The sequence below is a fragment of the Agelaius tricolor genome, unplaced genomic scaffold (assembly GCF_023055355.1).
Source record: "Agelaius tricolor isolate 1412-34295 unplaced genomic scaffold, bAgeTri1.0.p SCAF_12, whole genome shotgun sequence".
Taxonomy (NCBI): domain Eukaryota; kingdom Metazoa; phylum Chordata; class Aves; order Passeriformes; family Icteridae; genus Agelaius; species Agelaius tricolor.
In genome coordinates this window covers 4,695,438-4,721,720 of record NW_027269272.1, presented here as the reverse complement: position 1 = coordinate 4,721,720, position 26,283 = coordinate 4,695,438, and the positions used below count along the sequence as shown (strand labels likewise).

At 43.2% G+C, this 26,283-nt stretch overlaps 1 protein-coding gene and 1 long non-coding RNA gene across 4 annotated transcripts in view; one reads left to right on the top strand and one right to left on the bottom strand.

Moving 5' to 3' along the window:
• POLR2D (RNA polymerase II subunit D) overlaps positions 1-22,368 on the bottom strand; it is a 29,647-nt gene extending 7,279 nt beyond the window's left edge. The window contains exons 1-5 of one of the 3 annotated variants that reach the window (XM_071437180.1): positions 19,725-22,367; positions 17,969-18,149; positions 16,207-16,302; positions 15,044-15,124; positions 14,523-14,698 (exon numbers count right to left, since the gene is read on the bottom strand). In XM_071437180.1, coding sequence (XP_071293281.1) covers positions 15,046-15,124; positions 16,207-16,302; positions 17,969-18,149; positions 19,725-20,091 — 723 coding nt within the window. In that variant the 5' untranslated portion in view covers positions 20,092-22,367 and the 3' untranslated portion in view covers positions 14,523-14,698; positions 15,044-15,045. Of the gene's footprint in view, positions 1-14,522; positions 15,125-16,206; positions 16,303-17,968; positions 18,150-19,724 lie in introns of those variants that run through there. The other 2 variants (XM_071437181.1, XM_071437179.1) reach the window with 2 other exon arrangements.
• A 1,897-nt stretch (positions 22,369-24,265) lies between these two features.
• On the top strand, positions 24,266-25,804 carry LOC139594771 (uncharacterized). Its single transcript, XR_011680749.1, has 2 exons — positions 24,266-24,878; positions 25,076-25,804. It is a non-coding gene; the product is annotated as an uncharacterized lncRNA (long non-coding RNA).
• Positions 25,805-26,283: the final 479 nt, after the last annotated feature.

The following is a 26,283-nucleotide window of genomic DNA, read 5'->3' as shown; positions in this document are numbered from 1 at the left end:
TGGAGAAAAAGAGCCATGGCTTAGATTAAATACATCACTACTTACAGGTAGCTCAATACCACAAGAAAAAATCCCACCTGATTTATGTATAACTGACATATTTCATATGGTTTATGTAAAAAATAAAACTCATCATTAATAAAATGCAGTTAACTGGTAAATAAAACATTCTTGCCTATTTAATAGGTATTTTTAACTGAAGGTAAAGACACTTGGGTGGAATATCTCATTTAGTTTAAAATAATTGGAAGACAATTTATTTAAATGGCTTGGAGAAAAACCATTTAAATGTTTTGGGGTTTTTTCTGTGTAACCCTCTCCCTGGAAATTTTATCATTTTAAGAACTTGTCTGCCACTCCTCTCAGTCTTTAACCAGGATGGCTGGCTCTGTTTCTGTGTAATAGAGAAATGATGTGTGTGTACATGCATGCTTATTTCTTTAATATATATATATTTTTTTAATTTTGTTTTTTAAAAGATGGTATGTTTCCAAATAGGAGCAAAGGTGGTTATGGTGCAGAGTGCAAGCAGCAGTCACTTTGCAAACCCCACAGTGAAGCTTGAAAGGCACTGCCTGAAATGGCTACAGCAGCAAAGGAAAAGGAGGGCTACACATTTCCTGAGTGCATCTATGGAATACTTCTTCCAAAGTGTATTGCTTCTACTAGAAAGTACACTGGGGTAGCTTGGTCCACTGATCAATTGTATTGGGTCTGGATGCTATTAGCACGTTGAGAGGTTGCTCTCAGTCTCGAGGTGTGGTCTAATTTTTGGAGGTTTTGTTTTGCTCCAAGGTCGCCCCAACCGAAAACCGCAGACCAGAATCTTATGCGTCAGTGAGCCCAGTGAACACAGACCCTAAAAAAGCACTTTTCAGTGTAACAGCAAGGGGAGAATTGCCAGGAGTTATTTGCACTGCAACAGCTCAGAGGAGCTCAAAACATGGGCTGGGACACGTGGTGAAAAAGACAGGACTGGAGAAGAACCCCCTGAGCTTCCCCAGGCCTCAGGAGAAGGTAAGAACAAAGGCAAAGGCACCTCACCTCACCCCGTTCACTGCTCAGTGTCTCTTTCTTTGATCACTTTTACATCTACAATGCATAGATAACTACATTCCTTTTAAAAATTAACAACTCCTACTGTCAATAGTCATCTCTGAGAAAACAGCTCTCTGCATTTTTTAATTTGTGTATTAAGAAATCTATAAGTACATCTGAATAAGCACGCCTGTTCAGAAAAACAATCATATAAAATACAATTTAATGTTATTTCTTTCCCTCTTTTGCAGAGTATCAACACTTAATGTCTGCATTCCAAAAGATCTGCCTTTCTTTTCTCCTTTGGGAAAATGACAATTTTTGCTCTGGACACCAGCAGTGGATCCTCCCATGGCTTCCCCTTCCTAAGGAAAGCTCTTTCTTGGCCCCCTCCTCCAGCCTCTTTCCTTTCCTGGAAATCCTACCTCTTCCCAGTGCAAAAGAATTATGTGAAAAGATATATTCCAGATATAAATTTGCAAATTTTTGCCATCTTCTGCAACCATGTTTTAAAAAACAAAATATAAAAAAATTTAAAAAATAAATTATATTTAAAAAAAAGAAATAAGCATGCATGTACACACACATCATTTCTCTATTACACAGAAACAGAGCCAGCCATCCTGGTTAAAGACTGAGAGGAGAGGCAGACAAGTTCTTAAAATGATAAAATTTCCAGGGAGGGGCTTACACAGAAAAAAAAACGGAAACATTTAAATGGTTTTTCTCCAAGCCATTTAAATAAATTGTCTTCCAATTATTTTAAACTAAATGAGATAGACCCCAAATAATTTCTCTTTGAAACAGAAAATGAACCTGAGCAAAGGTTGGTTTTCAATCAGGGTTTCTACATCTCCCTTGCTTCCCTCAGTGATAGGAATGGAGCAAGAGAGCTGCAGGTATGCTAAAAACCTGCAAAATCTCAGCAAATCCCATGACCAAAGCCACTGTAAGACCAGCACTAGGAGCAGCAAGCTTCTATCACATTTTGCTGAACGTACACTTGAAATCTGCCCAAACTCATCTGCATGTCTGTCAATGAATTCATCTCTCACAGCAGATGAGATTTGGTTTCTGCTCCATTCAGACACCATCAATTTTTAAAGAAAAGATTAATCTTATGTTTCCTTCACTGCACATAAGGTAAATCCACTCAGAAAACACTGACAAAAACATGGAAAAAACCCCTACTATGCCAAACTGCAGATGTGGTGAAAACAGCCTCATCTGACCAATTCCCCAAATTGCTTTGTGTTTCAATTTCCTACTGCATTGGAAAAACACCTAATCAGATTCACAAAACCAGATTACCTACCCAATGTCTGAGAATTCTACATCTTTGAGACAAAAAAAATATAAAAAAAAAACTCAAGTAATTTTGAGTACTTTTCTTATTATATGTAGGTTGTATTATTTTTATTTCAGAACAGATGTGAGACAGATTAAGCTGTTTCCTTAGAATATAATGGTATCTTTCCCACTGATTATGAGAGAGAATTGGTGGATTAAGCAGGATTATAAAATCAGTTAAAAAACTAGATTCAATAATGAAAGTACAAAGTTGCTCAACCTTTTAGTCAAAAGCAGACCTGTAACAGTAAAAAAAACCAAACCGTGTAAGGTTCTTGACCTCTGAATATTTTAAAATATTATTCTCATTTTGGATTATGTAAAGGCACTGCAGCATGCATTTTTGTGCACTTTTATATGTACATCTCAAAAGATTTTGTACAAGGCATGCAGATGTGAGCACAGGAAGTTTAAACCTAAAACCAAAACCATTCTTACAATTTGAGAGACTCCTGAATTATCTACAGGTGCTGGAGGTTGCTACTACAGCAAATCAAGCAACTGAAGGCAGAAATACTGCCCTGTGTTATACAACACTGCTATTATGCAACATCCCATTCTCTGCAGCAAGTACTTTTCCCCTGGCCTCTACTGCTCTGCTCCCAACACACATTTGCAACCATTCTCTATTGTATTCTATTTGTGAAGCAAACTTTCCTAGAAATGGGATTTAAATTCTGAACCATGCAAATCAAGGGAAAGAATTTAGCAGTTTTCCCCATTTTGGTCATTGTGTTCCAACAGAAAATGTAAAAAATAAAATAAAAATCTCATTTTTCATTAAAATTGTAGAAATATACTTCAATTAATAATTGTCTAAGTCACAATAAACTACTTTGCCCAAAAGGCTCACAGATCTGTTCTTATTTGGAAATACTCCAAAGCTTTTTGTTTTATGCACAGTCCAAAATCTCCTCCACTGCTGTGACCAAAACCCTAAAATGCAGCAGCATCTTTTCCCCTTTAACTTCAGTTCTGCACCTTCACAATGCCCAGATTCACCCCAAAGCTCAAACTTTGGACTTTCAACAGAACCTGAATATATTCACACACTGTACAGAGTGTCAAAGGACAGAACATGCAACATGGCAAAATGGGATTATGGTGATGCAGTTTTGGATTTAAAGGGTTTATTCCCTGCAGGAAAGGAGTGCTGATATTTACTAGGCAAAAAGGGCCTGCACCTTTAAGTTTCACATAAAAACACACAATGCTCAAGAACTTCTGAAACAGGAGATCAAATTTACAGCAAATGGAGCTACCTAAAATCCCAAAGGGGAGCACCTTCAAAGAGCCAGCCTGGAGCTCTCTGTTACAGAGGGAGAAGCTTCAACAGCTGAGCCTGCCTAGCTGCATGTAAGTAACACACACCTTAATACCTTCTTTAAACACCCTGCAAATTTTGGGGTTCTACTACTCAACAAATACCTTATAATCAAATCACAAATGTTCCTTACTTTATGCTCAAGCTGAACTCTTGACTCATTTCACAGCAGACATATTAAAACAGGAGATCATGTGCTTACATACATTATAAAAAACCTCAAAATACTTCATTTCACAGGACTCAGACAGCTCCTGCTTTGGCTACAGTACAGAAAACTGCTTTCATGAGTGCAACAGCCTGGAATCTTTGCCTTTCTGCACCTCACAGAAGCAACTTCTGTAAGCTTAAGTTTCTTGAGCTGTACTTCAAAACATGGGAGCAACCACAGATTGCACCTCAGCTAGAAGATAGACAGGATTTGGTTTGCTGCCATGATTTTACTCTTACCAATTGGATACCTTGCTTTTACCTTACAGTTTACTCACAATATTTATTTTAATAGAACATTTTTCCTCTCCCTAAACTTCCCAAATACACCTTTATTTCAACTGCTGCTTAGTATTTATCAAGAGATGCATTATAACCTAAACTTGTCTAAACCTATAATCTAAGCTTGTCTAAACCATTATAACCTAAACTTGTCTAAAATCTTTCTTTTATTGGGAGTCCCTATGATAAAAGCAATTCATCTTACCCAGCTGAAGACTCACAAGCTTGGTTTTCATGCTGAAGTGATTACTGCTGCTGCCTTCCCTTGCAGCTGCTACTTTGTCAGGAAACAAAACTTCAGGACTGATGTTTAAAACATATAAACATGTCATGACAGATACTAAAATACCTGACTTATGAAAAGAAGTTTAAAAGAAAAAAAAAACCTGTCATCCCTGCTAATCCTAAATATCAAGACCCTCCTCAGCTGGTCACAATATCAAAACTTAGTGAATAAAAAAGGCCCAGCAGAATGTGTGTAATCCCCTCCCAGTTTCATTCAATGATCAGTTCCCTTCCTTGAGAGGAGAATGTTCTGGTTGCTGTTCACAGCCTGAAGCTCTCTGGGTTTTCTGGGAGCAGCCTCTCCTTCTGCAGCTCCTGCAAGCCCAGGAGGCTCTGCCTGCCCACAGAGCCCTGCAGGTCTCCCTGCTCATTGCCAGGTGTGCCTGGTGAGCAATTCCTCCAGTCCCTCTTGACTCAAGTACCACTGTTGGGTACACAATGGATGGACAGGGACAGACAAGAGGAGGAGAAAGAGTGACAAGAAATTCTCCAAAAAAATTTCTTCAGAGGACTTTATTATCAGCAGAAGGGAAAAGGACTAGAAGGACTGTAGAAATGTGTAGGGCAAAACTTAAGTAGGCAACACAGCAAATTGTCTTTGCTTCAGGCACAACCTCCTGAAATTCTGATGATTAAGAAAAGAAAGTTCATATCATCTAGCAACAGTTTCCTTCTGCTCATTCACACTATGGAACAGAAACATACATTTTAATATACTAAACACAGTTCAGGATATGAGACCCAAAGAGTTGCAAATCCAATGCTGACAAGACACCTAAATTTTTTAGTAAAACTTGGCAATTATCAAGAGTAGTAACATGTTACAAAGATTTGCTTTTCACAACCTTCATCAGTTAAATGATTACCAAACATACCCAGAACTCTTGCAACATTTGCTTTTGCATAGAAGAGAAGCTGCAAATATCCACAGAATTTAGGGAATCTTTACTTCATGACCCCAGGAATGCTCACTCCCTGCCTCCTTTAATGTTACTCAGGCTCATCTTCTGACAAAACAATGCTGTTTGCTGTTCTGGTTTCTGGGCCAAATAAAGGCAGAAGAGTGTCTTCATTTTCTATAATGACACAATTGAAGTCTGGAAGGGGTAGCAGGGGGAAGGATGACAGTGCTATCATGTGTGATCATGTGGAAAAGTGTGCCTTTATATGGTGAGAAGTGTAAGAAGGTTAAAAAACCAACTAAAAGCAATTGTTTTCCAACAGTTATTAAGTGTATTCAAAGATCCTTTTTCCACTTCTCTAACCAAAAAGAGATTTGATACCTCAGTAGAAACGCCAAGATAAAAGAACTTTTCATTTTGCTGCATATTTTGATGCTAAAATCCATTTATCACTGCTGTCCATACCCTAACCTGCATCCAGAGGTGCAGACTGTGCAGAGCTCTCATCTTCTGGGCACCCCAAGGTTATTTACACACCTCATGTACTCAGTACAAGAACAGACTAAACAATTGTACATCCACACTGCAGAATAAATGGCCTAGAACATACTACCCTACAATGCTTTCTTCACAATAGCCAAGAAGATTTTTGAAAGGGATTTTTAATTCTCTTTTCATATAAAAATGTGGCAGACGCACACATACTTCCCCAAGACAGAAATTTGTTATCTGCCCCAACAGCAGAGTAGCTAAATTAGCAACCATTTGAATACAGAATATGCAAATGAATACCTACAGTTGTTATGCCTAGACTCAGCTGATGAAGAGACATCATTAAGCAAAAGTAGTGGAATTGCAGCAAACAATTCCAACACTATTGAATCACACAATGCTGCTAAACAAGGCTGATGAACCCTGCTAATTATCAATGCTCCCCATTTTTATCTTACTGCTGAAGCCAAAGAGTTAAAAACAAACAAAAAAACCCCAGCAAATCCGATCAAACATCTGCTTAATTAAGGAAACAGTCAAAGAAAATAGCATTTATAAAACTATTTTGATCAAATCAAGTTCTGACTGCAGATGATTTATGTGAAAATCTCCAGAACTGTAGCTTCTCACTGCCTGCTTCAGTTAAGATATGAAAGTCTAGCATATATGCAAACTTGGTTTTTTACCACAGTATGGTGTGGGAGATGAATGCATAACCCCTGTTTGCTGGTGGTTAGGCTAGGAACTGTTCAACCCCATGAGGAACAAACTTACAATAGCAAAAAAACCCCAAAACCCAGTGCTGTTTACTGCAGTTTCAAGCTCCCAGTGTATAAAATTACAGATATCACCTGAGCAGTCCTAAGCTTTGTCAGAAATCTTCACCTATTTTCAAACCTAACCAACCTAGATATTTCTCCTATAACAAGAAACTTTCAATACTAGAACACTTTCTAAACTGATGGGTGATGTATACACATCTCATACAACTGGAAATGAATTAGAAATGCATTTTCTTTTAACTGGAATCACAGAGCCAGTTTGTTCCAGGAATGTTTTCTGATCTTTGCTTGTGGATTACAAGCCCTGCAAATGCCTATATATGGTTATGTGTATATATATATATATACATATATATACACACAAACTGCTAAAAAACCACCTTAAAATTCTTTAGTAAACAGCCTTTGCTTTGACCATTTAGTAGAGTTCAATAAAACTTTCTGTATCAATACATTTCTCAGTAAGGTCAAGCTCACACAAAGCATTTCAAGGAGAAAGGGTTCAGTGTCAGATTCTCCCTACATACAAAGTCATCCATCTCCCCATGAGAATGACAAGTCAATAGAACAGCACATCACCAGAGAGCTGCAGTTTTGAAAGCTGGAGTTCTCCAAAAGTCTAAAATCCCTCAGCATTTCTCTCCTACTTCATATCTGCTGCCTTGAGAATATCAGCAAGTTTTTCTGTCAAAAGCAGCATTTTCATCACCAGTTCTAGGTCAGTATTTTCATCTTACTACACAGAAAGCTTGGCAGCTGTGGCTTGTATCAGTCAGGAATCTACAAGGATACTACTAGAAATAGCTACTTCATTTATTAGGCTTAGATTTGCTAAGGAGACCAAAATATTTGCATCCATCCATAGAAAAAGAATGTAAAATATGGTTTGATGACTGATTCTCATATGACTTTAGCTCCAAACTCAGTAATTGAGAAACAGTGCAAACATTGCAGAATAAACATACTCATTCAGCCTGCACTCCTCCTCCCTACAATTGTGCACAATCCCCAACTTTTCCTGTGGTAGAACCAGAACATTTCACCAGGCTCTGCACGAGGTGCAAGGGTTTGCTCACAAACATGGCCCAAAGGAAGAGCTTTTCAAAGCTAAGTGGTGATTTTTACTGATGGGATGGGGGAAGGAGGACAAGGGCAGAGTGCTCATTGTTCCTGTGACCACACAACCTGAGTGCAGCCACAGCTGCTGAGGGAACCTCAGCACTGAATTGCTGAGCTGACCCAAATCCAAACTAAAGCTGCTGAGACCAAACCAAAGCAGGCCTGGCTTGAGCCCAAGTGTGTGCTCCCTGCCATGACCCCTCCTTCCAGCCAACATAAACATCTGGTGACCACAGAGGACACACACCCAAAAAACTGCGGGTGTTATGAGACCATTTTAGCCAACATTGGTCAAAGCCCAGAGCAGCCTGGCAGGCAGCTGGCTACTGAGAATTCAGGGAATGACTCCAAGGACCAGGAGGAAAACCAAAGGATCAGGAAGCAGGGCAAGCAGGCATTTCTATGGCAGATTACTGCACAGATGCACAGCCTTCAGGCTGTAAATCCAGCACTTCCATTAGCTGGAGCTGTGCTGCTGCTTTACCAGCTCCAAGGGCACTCCTGTCAAACCCAACCTGCAGCTGAAAACTCCTAAAGCCACAGGAAAGAAAATACAGGTGACAGTGCTGCCAAAACTGCACCCTGAACACAAAACTATACCAAACACAAACTGCTAAAGGCTCCTTGTTATCCAGACTCTGGCCTCTTTCAAAAAAAGACACATTAACATATTCTTTTGCATAATGTTTCTTTTGGATTTGGGATAATGATTTAAAGGAATCCTCAAATGCTTAAACTGCAGAAACATGGATTAATTCATGTACCCCTGTGCTCATTTTGAATGATATAAAATATTTTTATAAAGAACTGATCAGTACCAACAAATCCATAGTTCTAGTGGCAAACCTGCTTTTGGCCTGTCCTGGCAGACTATCCTGCTGAATTTCATGGACTCACTTTTGGGTAAAGTCACAGGTGAGTGACTAAGAGCCACTGAAATTCCAGGCTTTGTGACCAACTGCTTTGGATGAAACCTTGGTACTGCACACATGCCCATCATTTCAGGGATGGACTTCACAAGAGCTGATCTGTCAGATCAGACCAGTGCACGCTGCCTCTCCTCAGGCTCTCATCAGCCAGGGCAGCCCAGGTCAGAGCCATGGCAGAGCCAGGGATTTGCCATCACCTCCTCTTTCCCACCTCACCAGAACCCTGGATGTTTAACATGCAGGCCAAAAGAGAAAAGTGACCCAGATAAACACAAACACAAATATTGTGATAAACACAAATCCTATTTCTGCTCACAGAAAGGGGCCCCCTGTACAGCCACCTGCACCACTGCACCAACTTCTGGACAGCCAAAAGAATACTATAATTTTAATGATTTTAAATGACTTACAATTATAGGTCAGTTACAACTACAATTACAACTACACTGATAGTATTTTCAAAGCTCCAAAAGTTAATAAAATTTTTGAACCAATATACTTCATTATATTGAAGACTAATTAAATAGCACCAAAGAGCTCATATGGCATGTTATTGTTCTTTGCATCAAAATCAACTAACAAAGTGAACAGAAAATTGAAAGTGTTCAGATTTAACAACAAGGTATGGAAAAAAATCCTATTTAAAGGAAAAATGAAGTTGAAGATAAAAGTTCTAACTCTTTTACTGATAGAAGAAAAATGTACCAGGGTTACTTGATGCAATATATAAGAGAGGAAGAAATGTTTTCATTTGTGTCTAAAGAATGTGAAAAATTACACATATAGATAGAATATTAAAAAAAGTATGGGCAAGAACACTTACATGCAATTGTTTGGACCAACACAAGCTTTATCAGGCTTAGACAACAGTGATGCTCAATATTGTAGAGAGTCTTTCCTTCTACTGGTGGGAGAAAATGTGATAAAGCCCCAGTGAGTGGAAGTGCTCAGAACAAAGCCCAGCTGTGGTGCAGAGGTAGAAAGGATCAGTTTAACTCCAGGATCCCTCCACACACAGACTGAGCTCCTGCTCACTGCACAGCCCCAGGCAGGAGTGGAAGCACTGCAAAGTCACTGCCAGCAAAGTGCTATCAGCACAGCAGAGCAACCCCTCACTGCTCTCCTGCTAAACACACACCTCCATCCCCACTGCAGGTTTCACAACAGCATGACTGGGACACCCAGCCCCAGTGTGGAGAGCAGGCTGAACCAGAAGTGACATTATGAAATGCTGAGTAGCTTTTTTTAAATACTACTGAGCAAGAACAGATTGCTGGGAAGTTTAGCACCACTTGGAAAATAGGGGACTGTGCATGCTCCAAACTGAAGTGAAATTACTAGCAAAACACAAATCAAAACCATTAGTACCTCTCTGCTCTTACCTTCAGATATTTTCTATGATAAGAAGTAAAATCCAAGGTTATCTTAAGGTTTTAACCTTTTGAAGGACCCTGGGCACATCTCCTCCCCCTCACCATGCTCTGACAATGCTCAGTTTCTGTATGAACCACACCAACCAGGCCTGCATATCTGTGTTTGTACTTTTGTTAACATAACAATCCAATATCAGGAATGTAAACATGGCAAATAAAGAAGAAATTGTGTAAAATTCACAAACACACTGCAGATAACTTCCTGCTTGTTTGCACAAGTAGTTTTCTAAATTATAACCTCTATCTGAGCAAGGCCAAAATAATTCTCATTTCCAGTGTTACTGAACCAACTCTTGAAACTCCCTAGACACTTGGCTAGCAGATGCACAAAATGAAACATTTTGCATGCAGTCATCCCAGTACAGATTTAAACTGTATTCCTTCCATATGGCTCCTCAGCCTAATGCCTTCTGCATGAGTGTTTTTTCCAGGTGAGTCAGACTCCTTTGCTGGGATGGGAACAAAACAGGAGACTTCTCATCCCCTCCTCAGACCAAGGTCTCTCTGCTGCAGCAAAAGGAGCCATTCCTGGTACCTCTATGTCAAGCACAGTTTAGGATTTTTAGGCTTTTACTTCCTGTGCTGATAGCACAAAGACAGAACTGATGAGAAATTTTCAATTCCAACAGTCCAAAGAGTCCAATATTTACTGCTCCAAGGGACCAGCACTTCAGACAACAGGGAATGGCTGTGACTCTTTGCAGTGACTGATATTTGAGTCAAAAGGTTTCAGCAGCTCTATGAGGAGTTACTCACACCTAACATTCTCTGCACCTCTAAGGTTTTTTTTTTTCTCCCCCCAATCTTTCAATACTTTATTTTTAGTATCTATATTTTCAGATCTTCTCATTAGAACTATTGCAACACAACTGAACAAGATGTTAAGAATCAGATTTTTGAAACACATTTAACAATTATATATTCTCAGAGTAGGATGATGGCAGAATATTGCAGCAGATCACTGAGAAGTAAAAATCAGTTTACTTGAAGAAGAACTTAGGAGCAAGGAGCCCTGAAGTATTTTGGCACAACACTTTCTGCACACTATAAACTCTGACATGCAATATTACCTCTCTTAAAGGAAGGATAGAACTATAGTTAAGCATAAAAGTTAGAACATTCAGTTAAGCATAAAAGAATAAAAATATGCTGCAAGAAGGATGAGGAATTGCTACCTACAAAAAAAAAAAAAAAATCCAAAAAAACAAACAGATTCCCAAACAGTACCCACAAACTGCAAGCAAGGCTATAATGAGGCACAAGACTTGCAGAGCACAGAACTACTTACCTATGACAACTCTGTCAGACAGAAGTGTTCAAGCAACTGCTAATGTTAAAAAACACTGGATTTGAGACTATACAACTACTTACTCATAACAAAGAATCTAACAGCATGAGAGAAATAACATACACCTCTAATGAGGCAGGAAATTTAATGAGCTCTCTCCAAGGGAAAAACGCTGAGCTATTTTTTCAAGTTGAACACGTCCCTTAGGTTTGCTACCCATGCAGAGGCTGATGAGTCTCGGCCAGTGGAATGTGACACCGCACGATCAGCAGCCCCTCCACCATGCCAGCACCAGTGTCTGCTGCACACGGCTGTGTTATTACATTGCAGGGAACACACTCCAACAACACTGGGGTTACACAGTACAAAACGTGAGAAACAGCCCTCTCGGGATCCGTAAGAAAACCGAAAATAATACTTTCTCATTCTTTTACTAAAGTTGATTAGTCCTATACAACTAAAACCGTTCTTTACTGGCAAATGCAATTATCTCACTTGGCATCTGAGAAACTTAAATACTAACCTAACTAGTATTCTACGTCTGTGGCCTTTTCTTCTCTCTCCTTAAAACAGAGGATTTCCCTTGTAAAGAACCACATAGGTAAAAAAATCGAGGTATCTAACATGGTTCGTAATGGCCAGAACTTCCCAGCCCTATGTTCAAAGCAGCCACAACCCGATTTCCACCCGGACCCAAGGCGGAGAGAACAACAATCTTAAGAAATAGTAACATTAAAAGAAGTAGAAAAAGCCAGGATTGAGAGCCTGGGGAGAAGCCACCGACAGACACCTGTGCAGCGAGCAGGACAGGGGCCCTGCTGCCGCTTCCAGACCCGGCCCTCGAGCACAGCCCACCCGGGGCCCGGCCGCAGCACTGGGCCCTAGCTCGGCTCTCGCCGCTGCCCCGGGCGCCCCGGCCCGGGGACCCCCGTTCCCGCCGGCGGCACCCGCCCTGCCCCGGCCGCGCCGCTCCAGGGCCGCGGCCTAAAGATGGCGGAGGCGGCCGCGCTTCCCCGGCTGCTCCCCCGCCCCGCCCGACACTGAGCCGTACTCACCGCCCAGCCAGCCTCTCGTGCCGGGACTCCGCGCCCCACCGACACCTCGCCGCCCGCCTCGTCCTTCTGGCTCCGGCAAACTCCGCCGCCGCCGCCTCACGACCCGCGGCCGCCCGCCATCTTCCCTCCGCCTCCCCCGCCAGCAGCGCACGCGCCCCAAGCCAGCGCGCACGCGCACTACGTCAGGGCGCGCGGGCGGGGGCGCCGCTCCTGAAGGGCCCCGGGCGGCAACGCGCGTGCGCACTTGGGGTGGGGCGGGGCGCGCGCCGCTTCCGCGAGCCGACCCGGCCGGCGCACCAATCACAGGGCGAGGGCGCGCAGAGCTACGCGCATGCGCAGAGCGCCCGGCGGGGCCGTCTCGCGTGTGGCGGAGGCAGGGGGGGCGCCAAGGGTCCCTCAGAGCCGCCAGGCCGGGACCCGCCCGGGACCCGCCTCCGGACACTTCCGGGACCCCCGGGCCAGCCGGCTCCAGCTTGCCAAAGAGGCACTGCCGGCGGCCAGAGCGATCGTTGCTTCCGGGCACGGCCGTGTTGTGCGCCGCTCCGTGATAGTTTTCTCACGCTCACCAAGGCCCAGGCGCTGCAAGACACTCCGCCTGCTGGGGCTCCCAGAAATACCTTTGGAGCTGCTGCCCAGGGAGGCGGTAGAGCCACCCTCTCTGGACGTGTTTAAGGAAAGATTGGCGGTGGCACTCGCTGCCATGGTGGCATAGTTGGCATGGTGGTGTTCGCTCAGAGGTTGGACTCGATCTCAGAGGTCTTTCAAACCTGGTTGATTCCGTGATTCCCTTCTCTCTTCCTGTTCCCGGGCTTCAAAACACCAACAAAACCTACTAATCTCAAGGCTCGTAATAATCTATTTGTGTTGGATAGCGCAAACTCCTGAGATCATTTACAGATCACTAGGTCTGTTACATTCCTCCTAAGGGTGCTTACAAAGGGTCATCAAGTAGTAACACGGGTGTAGATAGAGAGGTGCAGAATGGCTTTTGTCCCTGAATTAGTTGTGATTAAGACCTAAGGGGTCTGTGTGTTTAGATGAAAATGTCTTAAAGCTGCTTGAACAGAAACATTTTACAGAGCAAATCCAGTTCAGCAGGGGCAGCTACTGGGAAGCATGTGCTGTATCAAATGGGGACACTAAGCTTTATAAAATAAAGATTTCCCACCTTGGTTTTTCTTCCTCAGTTATAATTATTCTGACCATGGTAAAGTTGCATGTGTGGTTTATAGGCTTGGAGGAGCCATGGCACCCCAGCTCATACTCAAATCTCTCTGAAGTACTGTGCTCCAGGTGAGGTGAGCCCAAACAGTTGTCACACACCAGTACAGCCTCTCAGCACAGCAGCAACATTACACTTTTAGTAATATTTTATTTCTCTCCCTTTTGCAAGATCAGTGAGACTATTGCTTATTATCACAAATACACAAATAATCTTAACACATCTGTCTGCCCCTTTCTCCCAACATTCTTTCCTGCAAAATTTTCCTTCTTTCAGGTGTGGTGGTAAAATTACAAGACTTGAAAGGGCTTGTTTAAGAAGTTTCTCCTATACAAAAGAACATTCCTTTCAGATAAAAGCTAACAATCTGTGAATCTCCCAGCAGCTGAGCTCAGGTAGCAGTGGGTGTGTGATCCCCACAGGCTGCACCAGGAGCCAGCCCTCCACTGTGCCCCATTATTTATAGTTCAGCTTCATCTCAGTATTAGGGCAGTTATAAGGAGTCCATCCCTCCAGGGGTGGATACCTGGCTGTGTTAACATCTAAATTATTATTATATTTCTTCACCTTTTTCTTTCTGTAGCAGAATACAGACTGGGTGTCTGCAATCACTCAGCACAGAACAGGGAGCAGAGAGGGAGATGCTGCCTCAATGCTTTCTCACTGTGATTGTAGTCACACCTCTGATATGTTCTAAACTGCACTGGGGTTATTACACTCTTGGAGTCCCCAGATCTCCAGGATCTGCTCATTAAAAAGGTCCTCATTAACAAAATCATAATATGTACCTAATATTTATAAACCACACAACTTTAATTAAAAATATCTTTTAATTTACACTAAACAATAATAGAAAAATATTGAAGCTGTAAAAATTCACTGTCCCAATCAAACAATAAAACAAACAAAAACACCACAGATATTGATGCTGCTCATCACTGAACCTTCTGAGAACCAAGAACAAGTTTCTGCATCCTTTAGAAGTTCCTAAAAAACACAAAATCACATCCACATTTCTGCTAAAACCCAAAAACATTGAAAATTTACAGCCTGGGGAGAGAGATTAGGGGAGAAACAAATACTTGAGCCACGGGGAAAAAGCCTTTCAGGTTCTTTGCTCTCACAATTCAGGGGGTCCTTGCCAACATATACATGGAACAAACCAAAAGGACAATGCTGATCTCCAGTCTGAATGCACCTGTGGCAACACAGCACTGGAGCACCCTGCATCCACAGTACCCTTGCTCAGCTGGGAGCTGGACTGATCCAGAGGGCTGGGAAACAGCCCAGGTCCTCAGGATTTTGTGGCCAGATAAAGGGGCTGAGGGTTACCCTTAATACTGGAAGCTGCGTTTAGTCTGGATGTCATCGAGAATCTGTTGTAATTCTTCATCTTCAAACCGGCCCTCCAGGCTGCAAGGGAACAGCAATAAGGACACATTAAAGGTTTCAGAAATGATCTCTCTCCCTTGATTCATTTAAGTCAGAACTCTCTCCTGTCAGTCTCAACACACCATCACCCACCTGTGTAAGCACCAGGAACCACCTGGAACATCCCTGTAAGAAGAGTGCTCTAATCCCTATGCACTGCTTCTGTAAAGACAAAACTCCATTCTTCCCAGAACCCTCTGCTGAGTAATTTCAAAATGTGTTTTCAAAAAAGGCAAAGCAGGTGTAAGCAGACCTCTAAATGAAGTCCATGTAGCTGAATGTTCTTAAGCCAGTCCATTCTTGCTACGAAATCTTAACATAAAATCATGGAATGGAGGGGACCTTGAAGATCATCTCATTCCAACCCTGTGCCATGGACAGGGACACACTGCACTAGATCAGATTGTTCAGAGCCCCATCCAGCCTGGCCTTGGGCACCTCCAGGGGCAGCCACAGCTTCTCTGGGCCCCCTGTGCCAGGGCCTCACCTCCCTCACAGGGATGAATTTCTCCCAGTATCTAATTTCAGTCTACTCTCAGTTGAAGTCATTCCCTTGTCCTGTCACTACTCCTGTAAAAAGTCTCTTTCCATCTTTCTCATAGGCTCTTTCCAGGCACTGGGAGCCCACAGTTAGGTCATCCCAAAGCCTTCCCTTTTACATAATGGCAAATAAGGAAGAAATTGTAATGCAGATGAATGTATCATTCCTTTCTCTATCTCAGGCCATGAGGTAACCAATCAAGACATGAAGAAGCTACTGCTCCTCCTACATTATCCACAAAACACTTCATTTGCTCCAATGGAAAAAACTCCGAGGAACTCAAACACAGCCAGCTAAGAACCCAAATTTAAGAGGTTTACACCTGATCCAGTAAAAGCTCTCAGAAGTGCATAAGGGACATGCACAAAGTGTGTTGCTGTCAGATCAGTGGGTAGAGGAAAAAAGACCAAAACCAAATATTTTTCCAGCAAGGGAGTTGGATTGAAGAGAGGGTACCAGGGCATGGCTGGCCTTAGGTCACAGGGAAGTGACAGCAGCCTTTGTACAATGTCTAAGTGCTTACCTAGGAATCAGAGCTTTTGCTTCCTCGGCTGTCTCAGGACACAAGTTAGCCAAACATGCCAGTTCAAACTTATGGAGCTTCTTCTGCAGCAGTAAGCTGTAAGGGAACACAACAATTTGATGGAATTACAAGACAGAAATATAAAGGGGCTTAAACTGAAGCAAATGTTTAGCCATTTATTTAGCAAATATTTTAACCAGTTGCACACTGGTTTTGGCACGGAAGTAATTTTTTTCAGGAGAAAAGACTCATTATATAAATGCATAGAGGAAAAAATAAAATCCTATCTGCTAACTCCACTTCCCCTGAAATATTCTGCAAAGTCTAGAAAATCCTCCTGTTTAATGCAATCAGCTGTCAGTGAAATACTGAAAACAAAGCACTTCAGAAGGCTTGACCTGGACAAAGCATAACCCTCCATCAAGAACTTCTTGCCTCGTTAGGAAGACAAAAGACTCAATTAAAGAACAAATCACTCAACACCACTAAGATGTACTTTTTGTTAAAAAATGCGGGTGTTAGAATGGTAGGTGCTGCTGCCTATTTCTTGTCCCCAACAAACCTCTCCTGTCAAAAAGCAAGTTGAGTTAACATTCAGGCAACACAGACAAACCTCCACTCAACACCCACTGCAACCGGCTCAGCAACAGAAGCAAGAAAGGCTCTCTGGCAAGGTTTTATTCCAGCAGGGTAACACAGTAGCTAGAGGGAAACCCCGGCTAGAAAGAGAGTGAATCAAGTGGAGCAGGCAGCTTAAGAAGGGGAAGGAGGCAGAGCTAAGGGCTGGGCTCCAGGGAAAGAGGGGTGGCCAGCAGGGATGCCAAGCCAGTGAGGGGACAGGGGAAGGAGAAACCAGAGGAAGTTGTGACACAAAGGTCCATTTGGGAATCTGCTTTTTCCCCCAGGAAGGCTAACTCTATGGTAAGTAGTTACTGATGTTTCCAGGGCTGGGGACTTGGGATTCACCAAGGGGAGAGAGTTCAGGGGATACTACGTGTGAAAAACGCCAATCACTTGGTTTCAAAATTTTAAAAGTTTAATTGTAATAAAATGGTTATAAAAATAGTAATATAATTAGAGAAATAATAATTTGGACAATTTGAATTAGGACAATATGAGACAACAGAAACAAAGAGTTACTGTGTCCGGCTACCTTTTTCTGGGCAGCACAAGCCTGAAAAAGGACCCAGGTTAACAGAGGATTAACCCTTAAAAGCAACAGCCTGTTGCATGTTCATACACCTCATCCATGATGCATAAATTCCATTCAAACACAGGATTCTGGCTGGGCAGTGTCAACTTCTTCCTCTGCATCCTAACAGTGCCTTCAAGGCAGGGGGAAGAAGTTCCTTTCTTCTGATAAGAGGGCAATAAATTCTTTTTCTCTGAAAGATTCAGGTGTCCTGTGGCTGCTGTCTCGCTGTGTGTCCTTTCTTTAAAAAAAGTATCCTACATAGCATAGTTTCTATTTTAACATTTTTTTATAACCCAAAACTGTATTTAACACACTACTTAAGAGAATTAACACAGCATTGCTTTCTAACACAACACACCTAATATTCATTTTAATATTTGCCAAAAGCCAATCATAAAATATTCATTTTTCACACCACTTCTTTAAAAGTCACACACTTTTAAACAAGTAGTGTTTTTTTTTTTTTAAAACACAAAGTTACACACTTTTTGTACAGCAGGATCCCTGTGAGGGGTGCAGCTCTGTGGATCCAGTTCCAGGGTGTTTGTTACAGACGCTCCCGCTCACCTGCGCACGCTGGCGATGGTCTCGCGGTTCTTGAAGCGGCTGAAGCGCGCTGTGTAGTTCAGGGTTTTCATGAACACTTCCGACAGCTCCTGCTCGTCCTCGGCGCTCTCGTTCTGCTGCTTGCGGTGCTCCAGCAGCATGTGCACCTCGGAATTCAGCAGGGTTTCTGCAGTTTCGAATTCTGCAGGATGAATGAGGGAATGCCAGCACGGAAAAAAAGGGGTTTGAGAAGGGGGAATGCACAAGTGTTTAGTGTAGTTTAGATCTGGGTAATAAAGAAGTGAAAATGTTTTTCACGGCAGTTGTGTGAGCCCTCTCACCAATGACTGGGCAGCATTTCATACTGAAAATGCTGATAAAAATTACACTCTGAATGACAGTCCAAGGTGTTTGTTTTTTTTGACCATATATTTTACACTTGCAGCCCTAACATGCAGATTTGTTCATATTTGTGCAGTATGTTTTCTTCACCAATTTTGGCAGAAGTAATGCATGACTTGATACAGAAAAAAATATCTAGAACTCTAAAATTCCACAAAATTCAGAAGTGATGCCATAGTTTTCAGAAGTCTCTGAGCTCTTGAAGTAAATATGAACACTGTTGAATGTTTTTAAAAAGGCTTCATTTACTTGAAAAGTTAATTGACCTACTGAAATTTTATGATCAGAAAAAAAAATTTAACCAATCTTAAAAATTCTCCCCCCCTTTAGCCAACTTTGAATTCATTCATCATCACCATAAAAACTGTATGTGTTCCATTAACAAGAATATCTGTCAACATCACAGTATGAGCTGTTCAAAGCAACAGGCTCAGAAGCTGCACCCCAGAGTGCCTGACAGCACTGTTTTATACAACCAGATACAGGGACTGCTAGAAAGGGGCTGGCAACTCTTATTTTGCATTGAGCAGTAAATCAGCTTGGGCTAAACATGAGATTTTAGCATTAAAAAAACCTGAAAAATAGTCTTTCAGAACTTCCTTATTGTTCATAACTCAGCAATGCAGCAATGCACCATGGTGTCTATTTTTCCCCCCCTCCTTTTTTTTACAGTGCCTGTGAAGTATAAATACATTTCTAGAATTTATACTGAATTAATTTTCTGAAAAAAAAACCCAAAAAACCAAAAAAACAAACCACAGACAGCTAATGTCCATAGTTACCAACTCTGGATCTGGACAGCTGATTTCCTAACTGCAGCAGTATTCACAAATTTCCAGAACAGCTTAGGTTGGAAGGGACCTTAAAGCCCATCTCATTCCAACTCCTGCCATGGCAGGGACACCTCCCACTGTCCCAGGCTGCTCCAAGCCCTGTCCAGCCTGGCCTTGGGCACTGCCAGGGATCCAGGGGCAGCCACAGCTGCTCTGGGCACCCTGTGCCAGGGCCTCAGCACCCTCACAGGGAAGAGCTCCTGTGTCAACAAACATCACTGAAAAAGCTTATATAAAAAAACCAATAACCTTTTCACTATAACCTGACAGGACTTTTTTTTTTTTTTTAATACCCAACACACACCTAGCGGCCCACCTAAGAACCGCTATATCCTAAAAATCATGAGATGCTTAAATATATACAAATAATTTATTATCCTGATTTTTAACACTCGCGGCTTAGTAGCTGCTGGAGGGGCGTTGAGCAGCGCTCCGGCCCAAGGAGCCGCTCGGCGAGGCCCGCACCCTCACAGGCGGCCGCTGCCGGCCTCCAACCACCACCCGACCCCCGAGCCCGGGCTCCTCGCCGCCCTCGCTCGCACCTTTGGGGAAGACGAGCTGCGAGGCGTCCTCCTCCACGTCTGCCGTCCGCGGGTCGCCGCCGCCCGCCGCCATCACCGGAAAGCCACGGCGGAAAGGGCGGCCCCGCCTCACGGGAGGGCGGGCGGCTCTATGGGCTGGGGGGGGGAATGGTTGTGCCCGGGTCAGGGCTGAGGGCTCTGCCCGGGTGAGGGGCGGGAGCGGCTCTGACCGAGCGAGGGCTGAGGGCACTGCCCGGGTGAGGGGCAGGAACGGCTCTGCCGGGGTGAGGGCTGAGGGCTCTGCCCGGGTGAGGGGCAGGAACGGCTCTGCCCAGGTGAGGGCTGAGGGCTCTGCCCCGGGTGAGGTGCTGAGGGCTCTGCCCACCATGAGGGCTGGGGTTACTGCCCCGGTGAGGGACAGAAACGGCTCTGCCCGGGTGAGGGCTGAGGGCTCTGCCCCGGGTGAGGGCTGAGGGCACGGCTTTCCGAAGGGCAGGGCCCGGTTCTACCCTGGGCGCTGCTGGGGATAAAAGAACTCGGTTGCCGCTGTGGGGCACTGCGGGGAAACAGCGGGAGCAGGGAGGTTGAGTGCTCTCCCAACAGAACAGCTCTCAGAAGTGTGTTTGAGCTCGCTTGGTAATTAGCTGCTTTTAGAGAGAAAGCAGCGGGATGCTGAACGTGTTATGTATGAGCAGAGGGCAAATAGCTGAGACAGACCAAGACTCTGCAAGTCCCTAACAGGAGGGTGTTGCCAGGTGTGGGTCGGCCTCTTCTCACAAGCGACAGGACGAGAGAGGACACGGTATTAAGATGGGCCAGGGGAGGCTTAGGCTGAATATCACGAAGAATTTCTTCACTGAAAGGGTGGTTGGACATTGGAGTGCGCTGCCCAGGGAGGTGCTGGGGTCACCGTCCCTGGAAGTATTTAAGGGAAGATTGGAGGTGGCCCTTAGTGCCATGGTCTGGTTGACATGGTGGTGTTCGCTCAAGGGTTGGACTCGATGATCTCAGAAGTCTTTTCCAAAATAATCGATTCTGTGATCTTGAGCCCAAAGTCTTACCAGGCATGAACCAGAGCAGGAGTGTGGGGACTGAGGGAAACAGCACTTGCCCTTCACATGAGCAAACTCTTCTGCTCTGTCCTTTAGAAGTTACCAAAGAGCTCAAAGCTGCACTGGTGCTCCTCACCAGACTGCACAGCAGCGTCCATCTGCCCAGGAGCACCTGAGGACACCGAGGCATCAGAAAGCATCTTCATTCACAGCAGTGGATCAGGAGCTCCATTTCACTACCAGAACATCCTCCAGCTGGACAGCAAACCCTAACCTTAGGAAAACCTTGACTGTGCCAGAATTTCTGTCTATCTCACTGTGATTAATAGACCTTGGACTGTAAGGAGGGAATATTGATATCATAAATAACACACTTCATAAGGAAGGTCAATTTTCAGACTATCCAGAAGCAATCTACAAACCCCTAAAAGTCGTAGGCAGGCTGAAAATTAAGATAATTTTCCCAACACTGCCAGCAAAATAACTTATGGAGCAGTGTTTTCCCTAGGGAGCTCACATGTAAGTGCCTAACCTAAGACTCTTAAAGTAATCATCTTATCAGCCCTTACTATGTCATCCTGTGCCCTAAAGAAAGACAAAAATAGACTGTTGAAGGATTTATGATGAAAACACTCCTGTTCTCATAAACTTGTATCTGAGCCTAGGTGAATGGTTTCCTGCATGCTGGGAAAAAGAATGAATTAAAAATAAATTAGAAGAATATGAAGAGATCAAATAATAGATTATTAATATTTGTTATCTGCATAATGAGCATGGCAGAGAAGCTGATTGGAAAGTAATTTGCTAAGTGATACAAGCAGAAAGACATTCAGGAAGATGGAATGGAAATATCTTGGGGAACATCTGGCAAATTAAACAATTTCAATTAGGCTTACGAGAAAAGAAGGAAATCCATGCCAGATTGAGGAGAGAAGCATTTAAAATCAGTTGGAATCCTGATGGCTTCTCAAATAACTTGTCAACTCAGAACATTGTGATTCTCAGAGCAGCAGGTAACTCACAGAAGTTTAGGTTGTTAATTTCCCTTTTTGTTTTTCCCCAAGGATCCATTCTACTTAAGTATACAAAGCTAAGATTTTACAGGTACAGTTGAAGAGGCTATCATGAAAGATTAAGTTTATTGTCACTGGTTTGTTTGGTTAAGGTCTCAAGAGCAAAATAAAAATGTTCCTGAATGGAAGCTGCTTCCCCCCACTTTTTTTCTTTGTAAAAGAATTTAAAAAATAAACTTATAAAGCCCACAGTAAATATTGTTCAGCTGCTGCAACAAACCAAATGTAGCAGAGTACCTGACTTTTTGTTATTTTTAAAATGCACTGGCTTCTTCCTCACTAATAGTGATTGGTTTGGCATTTATCAACAAAATATGCATAGAAAAGCAAGGTGAGTTTGATTAAAATAGTCACTGACTAAAGGAACTTTCAGGCAGCTTTACTGGTGACATCCTAATACAAACCTATTGAAAAAAAAAGAATACTTGGCCAAATATAATTCATCATGAACAAAGTCTCTAATATTCCATATTCCAGGGCAAAAAGCTTTGATTCTTGCTGGAGACAGGGTATTGAGGAGCAGATTGTTAGACAGACCTCTCATGGTAATTCCTGTGTAGCCACAGTCTAAACACAGATCCTGGAACACAGGATCTGACAGACCTTACAAAATGCTCAGCCAAGTATCTCCCTGTAATAAAATGTGGAAATAACTAACAACAAGGATGTCCTGTTACCAGCAAAAACCTATTGTGTAATATGCTTTCCTTCTAATTCAGCAGCAGAAGCAATGTGATTTTCCTTGGAGTTTTTTAAGCTTTCTAGCAGTAATGATGTCTTTCCTGTGGAGTGCCAGGGTGATAGGAGTAGATCCTTGTGGAGATAACCACCCCCTGATCCCTGTGGAGATAACCACCCCCTGATCCCTGTGGAGATAACCACCCCTGATCCTTGTGGAGATAACCACCCCCTGATCCAATCCTTTGGAGATAACCACCCCCAATCCTTGTGGAGATAACCACCCCCTGATCCCTGTGGAGATAACCACCCCCAATCCTTGTGGAGATAACCACCCCCTGATCCCTGTGGAGATAACCACCCCCTGATCTGATCCTTGTGGAGATAACCACCCCCAATCCTTGTGGAGATAACCACCCCCTGATCCCTGTGGAGATAACCACCCCCAATCCTTGGGGAGATAACCACCCCCTGATCCCTGTGGAGATAACCACCCCCTGATCCCTGTGGAGATAACCACCCCCAATCCTTGTGGAGATAACCACCCCCTGATCCCTGTGGAGATAACCACTCCCTGATCCTTGTGGAGATAACCACCCCCTGATCCCTGTGGAGATAACCACTCCCTGATCCCTGTGGAGATAACCACCCCCTGATCCGATCCCTGTGGAGATAACCACCCCCTGATCCCTGTGGAGATAACACCCCCTGATCCCTGTGGAGATAACCACCCCCAATCCTTGTGGAGATAACCACCCCCTGATCCCTGTGGAGATAACCACTCCCTGATCCTTGTGGAGATAACCACCCCCTGATCCCTGTGGAGATAACCACTCCCTGATCCCTGTGGAGATAACCACCCCTGATCCCTGTGGAGATAACCACCCCCTGATCCTTTGGAGATAGCCACCCCCTGATCCGATCCCTGTGGAGATAACCACCCCCTGATCCTTTGGAGATAACCACCCCCTGATCCGATCCCTGTGGAGATAACCACCCCCTGATCCAATCCCTGTGGAGATAACCACCCCCTGATCCGATCCCTGTGGAGATAACCACCCCCTGATCCCTGTGGAGATAACACCCCCTGATCCCTGTGGAGATAACCACCCCCAATCCTTGTGGAGATAACCACCCCTGATCCCTGTGGAGATAACCACCCCCTGATCCTTTGGAGATAGCCACCCCCTGATCCGATCCCTGTGGAGATAACCACCCCCTGATCCTTTGGAGATAACCACCCCCTGATCCGATCCCTGTGGAGATAACCACCCCCTGATCCAATCCCTGTGGAGATAACCACCCCCTGATCCCTGTGGAGATAACCACCCCCAATCCTTGTGGAGATAACCACCCCCTGATCCCTGTGGAGATAACCACCCCCTGATCCCTGTGGAGATAACCACCCCCTGATCCCTGTGGAGATAACCACCCCCAATCCCTGTGGAGATAACCACCCCCTGATTGCTGTGGAGATAACCATCCCCTGATCCCTGTGGAGATAACCACCCCCTGATCCCTGTGGAGATAACCACCCCCTGATCCTTTGGAGATAACCACCCCCTGATCCCTGTGGAGATAACCATCCCCTGATCCCTGTGGAGATAACCACCCCTTGATCCCTGTGGAGATAACCACCCCCCGATCCCTGTGGAGATAACCACCCCCTGATCCCTGTGGAGATAACCACCCCTTGATCTGATCCTTGTGGAGATAACCACCCCCAATCCTTGTGGAGATAACCACCCCCTGATCCCTGTGGAGATAACCACCCCCTGATCCCTGTGGAGATAACCACCCCTGATCCCTGTGGAGATAACCACCCCCTGAGAGCACCATGTGCCACAGTAGCCAGCATTGCACAGACAGGTGTGATTTTCATCTGTGCATTTAAAGTATAACTCTTCAGGTTTAGGTCTTCACACCATTTTACCTTTGTTTTACTCCACTTAAAATTTTATATCCAAAACTATAATGAACAAATTTGTATGAGCAAAGTAAAGTTATATTAATATCCAGTAATAAAGTCATAGTAAGACTCTGAATGCAAAACTACATGATCTGTTAAGTTTTTAAATACATGTATGGCATTATCAACTGGTTGTATAATACATAATTTATGCCAGAATTAATCTGACTCTAAGAGCAGTCTAGCTCACCATAGAAAAAATATGGTTCAATAATTTCAATAGTGTTCAATTTGTAGAATTGTATACTTTAAAGAACATGGAACAATACTCTTCTGTGCTTGCTGTGTTTTGAGAGTGATCATCAAACATATTCACAGACTGTGGCAAAACCATCTCAGGAACTTCCCTATCCCACTGCTCTATGTGCTGTCAGTGTACATGTTAATTTACTGAGTTGTATAGGTAAGTGTTCTGATTTTCATTTTTATCTTCAAGATAAAAATGGCATTTCTCCATCACATATAAAACAAATTTCTTTTTTGTGTTAAAAAAATGCTAGTATTTTTCCTTTGAAGTACCCTCTAGAAGTTTCTGCTAATCTTTCTGTAATTTGGTTTGATGCTAAATGACTAATTCATTCTGTTTCTTATTTCAAACAGAAGTAACAACAGAAGAATCTGTTTCCAGGAGAATTATCCTGGTTTATATTTAGCCTGGATTGACCTATTTCAGTGTGCAGTCACATGCACACCCTTCTACCTGGCCTCATCCTCCCTGTGAGCTGCTGAGTGTTCCTGTGGTCACAGAATGCAATGTGCATGGAAGAACCTCTGATGAAAGACAGCAGGCAAAGATTTTATGTCTGATTCAATAGGAAACAAAAAAAAAAATCAAGTAGGAAAAGCATATGACACTAAAATACACAAATTAAGCCATTGTATTCCTGCCAACAAAGCTGAGAGAACACACTTGTGGGTAACTTCAGAATTCACAAAGAAATGCAGCTGGAATTCACCTGGAAATCACATTAGTCACAGCACCCAGCTCACATTGCCTAAGGGATTGGCTTTCTGGCCTTCCTAGTACCAGCACCTGAAAACAGGTTTTTGCTCTGTAGCAGTTCTGTGATATATGAGATTCTCAGACATATTTAAGTCAAAACTACCCTCCCCCTTGGTTTGGTTGGTGTTTTTTTAGGGTTTTATGACTGTTTATTGACATCCAGGGCTGCTGTTCCCAAGAGCCACAGGCAGAAAATGTAGCATCTCTAACTATAGAGCTCCCATATATAAAAAGTTAACAATTATCTGAAAATGTATGGAAAAAACATGTAAGAGATCCAATTCAAATTGTAGAATTGTAAAATTAAAATTCTACAATTCAGTTAATTCTGTCTCAAAGCAAACATTAAATTAGTAAGGATCTAGAAAGATGGGTGTTTCATTCCTCTGAAATAAGGTTTTTATATCACCTGAAGACTACAGCCCTAAAGTGTAGACAATTTGTTCTCAGTTCATTTTAGAAGACAAAACCCCAAAAGAACAAATTTGAGTTTCAGAAAGATTTACTGTACTCTGTAAGTATGTGCTTTATACATTTCACCATCATGACAACTGATAGTTATTGTCAAGCAAACATTATTTCAGGATACAGAGACACTGCTATGTCATTATTAACAAAATATATTTAATATTTGGTTTCAATTTTCCTACTATTTTCCCTTGCTTTCTTGTAGTGAGCCTGTTTGATTATTGGTTTGATTATTGGTCAATAATTATTAATTATTGATTACAGCTGTTTCCAGACAGCTGTCACCCCACTCTGGCAACCTCCCTGGTTTTGAATCTGTGGTGCAATTTACAGGTTT